This window comes from Hydra viridissima, unplaced genomic scaffold, assembly GCF_058129835.1.
Source record: "Hydra viridissima isolate aposymbiotic clone 2 unplaced genomic scaffold, HvirCarnegie_v1 scaffold_6, whole genome shotgun sequence".
NCBI classification, from domain to species: Eukaryota; Metazoa; Cnidaria; class Hydrozoa; order Anthoathecata; family Hydridae; genus Hydra; species Hydra viridissima.
This window is the reverse complement of record NW_028324305.1, coordinates 18174369-18180297: the sequence shown is the minus strand read 5'-3', so window position 1 is coordinate 18180297 and position 5929 is coordinate 18174369. Positions and strand designations below refer to the sequence as shown.

Below are 5929 nucleotides of genomic sequence, written 5' to 3'. Positions count from 1 at the left end.
CTGCTTTTAAATTAAAAACGTGAAAGGTGTTTGCAGAGTTCATTAAATTGTTCGGTGTTTTTCTCACTTGGTTTGTCGCAATAGCTTCTTTAAAAATGACGCATCGCCTTTTGTAGATGAAGCTGCATTTTTGATATTTGAAGACTGAGGCAATTCTTTCAGTTCCGAGATGGAGAAGACTAAAAGAGTTTAAACTGTTGTAAGTAATAAGAAAAGGAAAAAATGACATTTGATTTTAGAATAAATTTCTCGAACCTTTAAGTAAAAATTAGTTTTTGCTGTTTACTTTGTTTTTAATACTTTTTAAAAAACTCTTCAAACCTGAAATACATTTATTTTTATTTTCTTTAGATCGCTACCAAGTCTTTCTAGTATGAAGAACGTTGAAAATACATCTAGCTTAGCAACTCCTCAAATGAACGCCTATATGAAGCATAGAGATGTATTTTACTCAGCAAATATTTTTGTTTTGCTCGGTCTTGCTTCTGTATTTCTTATTGGTGTAATTGGCAACCTCTTAGTTCTTTACATATTTGTTTGGAAAAAACGTCGAACTAGAAGCAGATTCGAAACGCTACTTATTCCTTTAGCTCTTACTGACTTCTTTACGTCACTCATAACTCCTGTTGTTTTTACATATGGCACTTTGACCCATTACAGACGTTGGGATTTCGGTCAGTTTGGTTGTAAGGTTTTATCAAGTTTTTTCCCTGTTTCGATTACAATTTCCCAAAGTATCTTGGTGTTGATATCTTATGAAAGATATAAAGCTGTGATGACCCCGTTTGAGATGAAGTTAAAGAAGATGTTCATTCGACTATGGATTGCGCTGACCATCTTTGCATCGCTACTGCTTGTTTCACCGTACACAGACACTCTAGAGATTGTGGTTGATTACAGCTATGACATATATACTTGCATTCCCAATAATGAAAAGTACTATCAACTTTATTTTTACTCCGTTGGAAACACAGTTCGAGATTTTTCAGCTACTGTTGCTATGGTTATTCTGGGGTTTAAAACCAGTAGATATATTAAAAACCGCGTTGAAGGAGTTGCGGATCAAAGGAGTAAATCTAAACGTTTATTGTGCGCTGGTAAAGCACGAAAAATGCTGGTTGTCGTGGTTTGTTGTTTCAGTTTGTGTGTGTTTCCTTTAGATTTATTTCAAGCAATTACTTATACTCTTTACATAACAAAAACAATACCCAGCATTGAAGCCTATAATTTATTGCTTCAAGCGAATACGTATCTGACTGTGCTTCAAATTGCAAATAGCGCTACAAACATTCTTATATACTCCAAAATGCATAACGATTTTAGGCGTATGATTTGCCGTAAGATTAGTAATAGAAGTTTTTTTTCACAATATAGTGTGATAAGGCTTCGGACAAGAAGTAGCGAGTCTTCGGTAATCAATAATACTAGCGATTTTATAGGTGTTTTTTAAGCTACGAATAGCAATCAGTGTCTGGAAAAAAAAGAAAGAAAAAAATATTATTGATTTAGATCAATACATTAAATGAAAAACAATATATTAAACAAACTATATCAATATTTATGTCCTTGCTTTTTTGTAACGAATTATAAATTATTATTCTTAACTCTCTTCTTAACTTTGTAACTGCTCTCTAAAATAAATTCTCTAAAAAGTCTTTAAGATTCCTAAATTTTGTTATCTATTTTTCTTCTCGAGCGAAATAAACTTATTCAGATCTTTGACTTTCCTGCAACTTGTTTTCACTTCTATTTAGCATATAAAATATATTCCCATCCATAGATTCCATAGTAAGGCATTTATTATCATTTTCCCGTTTCGCATATATATATATGCATTATATATATATATATATATATATTTATATATATATATATATATATATATATATATATATATATATATATATATATATATATATATATATATATATATATATATATATATATGTAATTCTCACGAAGTCCCATTTCACATTTGAACTCTTGTGTTATTTAATAAAGAAATCGTTTTTGGAAAGGAAGTCGCTGACGCGGAAATTAAAGCGCCGCAGTCACTTACTAAAAAAATGATTAGGACTTGTGTTTAAAATTTACGACGTCAGGTCTTATTGCAAGCGGCGTTTCCGTAAAATACTAATAATAGTAATGGAAAAAGTCTCTTGGCAGCAAATTACTTTGACGCTACTTTTTAGGCGAGACAGATGCATTTTGACTATTGACGTCATCAAGGAAAAAATTGTAAAAGTTATTCAAGGAAAAATTATTAGAAAAGTCAACGCATTTGTCAAAAATTTTTATATAATTGTCCATCTGATAGTTTCATGAGTGTCATCTTAAATTCTAACAGAACTTGTCAATACTTTTGACCGAGAGACTGAAAAGTTTTAAATTTTGTCTAAAGCTTTAAAATTTCCTCTGTAAATGAAAAATACCGAAAGTAAAAGATTGGCAAGTTTACTTCAATCTCTTTTGAAGACTTCCAGACGTGCATAACATTAATAAGGATCATAAACACTAATTTGAAACAGAAAATTGAGATGAAGTTGTATGATGCTGGAAGAAATAAAGATCTAAAGAAATAAAGAAATAAAGTTTATTTATGTAGAGGAAATGAAATAAACCTCTATTTAAGAAGCAATAAGTTCTCGGTGCAAAGTTGAAGGTTGTTTACATTTATAATCGCGTTTAAGCTTAAATATTTTTTGAATTTCACTTCTCTTAATAAACCTTTACATCTTCTAATATTTTAAAATAGTTTATACTTACATTTATTTACAGCTGAAATTGTGTATAATCATTTATAAATTTAATTTTTTATGTTAAAAACATTTAAAATACGTTGTATTACAATTTAAACCGGTATTTATTCGGTTAAGTAAATAAAAAAATATTCAAATACTTTTAGAATTGAAAGTTTTCCTACAAGCAACGTTAAATTTTTCTACAAGCAAAGTTCAAAGTTGCTTAAAGGATCAAACATGATAATTGACTATTTGATAAAATATTAATTTTAAAACACTGCTTTAAAAAGTTTGCCTCGAGTTGATTGGAGTGGTTTTACGTATATATTTTCAAACTCAAAGAAGGCGGAGTTCGCATTAACGTTCGTAATAAAACCGTAATTAAACCGACTTTTTCATGGGCGTTTATAAGGTTGATTCCTCATAAAGGAACTGTAACCTCAATAAGTAAAAAAAAATTGTTCAATATGAATATATTTTCATTCAACATTTAAGTTTTTTAGTTTGACGCATTTATATATATAGATAAAAAGGAACCCAGTGAATGAAAATCAGGAAAATGACAGGATCAGTCTCCTGGCTTTGACTCGTATAAAATAAATTTAAATACTATTAAGGAATAATCACGTATCTGTTAATTTGAGGGTTCCTTATGCAACATATGAGACGCCTGCAACGCTAACAGGGAAACTTATATACGGAAGCTAACTGTTGTAATTAAAAAAAAAAGGTAAGTATCTATGGTCCTAACCTAAGCACCTTTGTTTAAATACTGTATCAATCATTTATAGCAGGATACGTCATCTGACGTAATCCTCCTTTAAATGTTTATAAATTTTAAACAAAGGATGTCGCAAGGATGAAAAACCGTCTATAGTTTAAAAAATAATAATAATAAATAAAAAATCCGAAACCACAAAAGATGAAAATAGAAATGGATCGTCCCGGTTGTTGGCAAATTTACATTTCCTTTGAAGTTCATAAACGTCACAAATCTGCAAATATCTCCTCAATTTTGTAAAGTAAAAAAACAAATCATTGCAAAATTTCCTAAACATTTTAAGATTAATTCTTTAACAATAAAAATGTTCCGGACTTAAGATTTAATAAATCCCAAACATTGGATGATCTTTTATAAGCTGAATAACAAAAATTTTGACTTGTTTAACAAAAAGTTTAACAAAGTAATAAAAATGACTTTGTACCCCCTGATTTCGTACATATTTTATTTAAATGATGTCTAAAATTCTTATTCAAGTTTAAAGTTTAAATTCTAGTTAAAACGAAAACATTTAATATATCTTGATATATCGTATTGCTTTGAGAAAAAACGTTGACAAGAATGAGAATGAAGACTTTTATTATCTCCTATTACAGTTCACTGTCGTTATCTTTTGGGAAGATGAAAAGAAAATCGCTTTGTCTATTTTTGAGCACTGTTCAAGATGTTTTTCGTAAATAAATAAAGCTATCTTTAATCCATTTACATGAAAAAGGGCCTTTTTTAAATCTTAAAATCTTTTGTAAAAATAAAAACCAAAACCCACTCTTCTCTCGTTTTTTGAAGTACTATCTTATAATTCTATAAAAAAAAAACGTATCTACGCATCATGCGATTTATTCAAAAATATTTCTCATTTATTTATTACTCATAAATTATGCAAATTCTTATGCATTTTTTCTATTTTACTCTTTTACTAGCATTTGCAGGGTGTATGTCCCCTGAAATTTATAAAGTCCCCCCCCCCACCCAAAAAAAAAAAATCAATTTTAAAGCTGCCATAACATTCATGAAAGTATTATTATCATTAAATTTACCATCAATTTGCAATCAGAATAATGAAAATTTGGAATGATGATGACGACAAAAATGATAATGACAACAATGATCTCTATTATTAACTAAGTTATTTACTTCATTACTTAATTAAACCTATCTTACGGAACAAAACATTGTTTCCACATATTGAACAGAGCTCAGTTAATAAAATGATTTATTTAATATTAATTTTTGAAGAAATACTTTCCTAGAAAAAAGGAACACTTTACAAGCTGTGTTTGCGTATAATGTTAAAGGCTTATTTTTTTTTCTTCAAATGACAAAATGAACGTGGAGTTTCTTTTATAAGAGACATTATTAAACACTTCCTACCCAATAAATTTTTAATACAATATTAAAGAACTTGCATGAAAGAGAACAATGTATGCATGCACATACATACACACACATACACACACACACACACGCACGTACATACACATATAATCAGTAAACAACAACAGCAAAAATATCAAAATCTTTTAAACTTTGTTTTGTTGACTTTAAAAGTTCAATGGATATCAAAAGAAACGAAAAACATTGATTTTAATTTTTGTACAAAATATAAAAACTAAGATGATGAGAATTACATTCAACAACGTGCAAAATTTATCTAAATAACTGTGTTCTCTGTTTACTTTTCGATTGCAAAAAGAGTTGGCTGATGCATATTTGTATCTGTAATATTTTCACAGACTGAGTTTTCAAAGAAGAGTATTAGACAAAAAATCCACTAACGATGTTTGTAACTTGAAGCAATCACATTTTTGAGATTTTAAACGCCTCTCATTAATCTTTCGCTTTTTTATATTGCTCCATAACTCGTTATTTCTTCAAAATGCAGTGTTTGAGTTCCAGCTTATAAAGAATTCACCGAATTTTTTAAAAAATAATGGTCTCCTACCTAAAAACAACCCCTGATACCTCGAAGTCAATTCCAATGGCAAAAAAGAGAAAAAGATGAAAATTTAAAAGCTTTCCAAACTTTCATAATCATCTGCTGAAAAGCAAACATAAAGTTCCAATTTAAGTGTTATCAGAATTGTGATTTCTTTCAGGTATTAAACCGTATTGCATACTGTATTAAAGTTTCATTCAGAGGATACCATTGAGCATTTCTTAAAATGTTTTATATCACATAGGTACAACTATTTTGATATTGGTATTATTTGGTTTTGAAAAAAAAAAATGACGTAATGTGTAAAATTGATATCCCTGATTTCTTATCAAAAACATCGACAAACGAAGAATAATAATTTGAATGGAAAGCCTTGATATCAAAGAAAGAACACCTTCAAAATAACTCAGATATTCTTCTTCATTTTCCGCTTCTATTATTGCAAAATTTTGCTCAAATTGTTCCTGAAAA

At 28.9% G+C, this 5929-nt stretch overlaps 1 protein-coding gene across 1 annotated transcript; it reads left to right on the top strand.

Annotated features, from left to right (window-relative positions):
* The first annotated feature begins 373 nt into the window (after positions 1-373).
* LOC145190414 (neuropeptide Y receptor type 2-like) lies at positions 374-1670 on the top strand. The gene has a single exon (XM_090091807.1). The coding sequence runs from the start codon at positions 374-376 to the stop codon at positions 1448-1450; it is 1077 nt and encodes a 358-aa protein (XP_089947933.1). The 3' UTR covers positions 1451-1670.
* The last annotated feature ends 4259 nt before the right edge of the window (positions 1671-5929 follow it).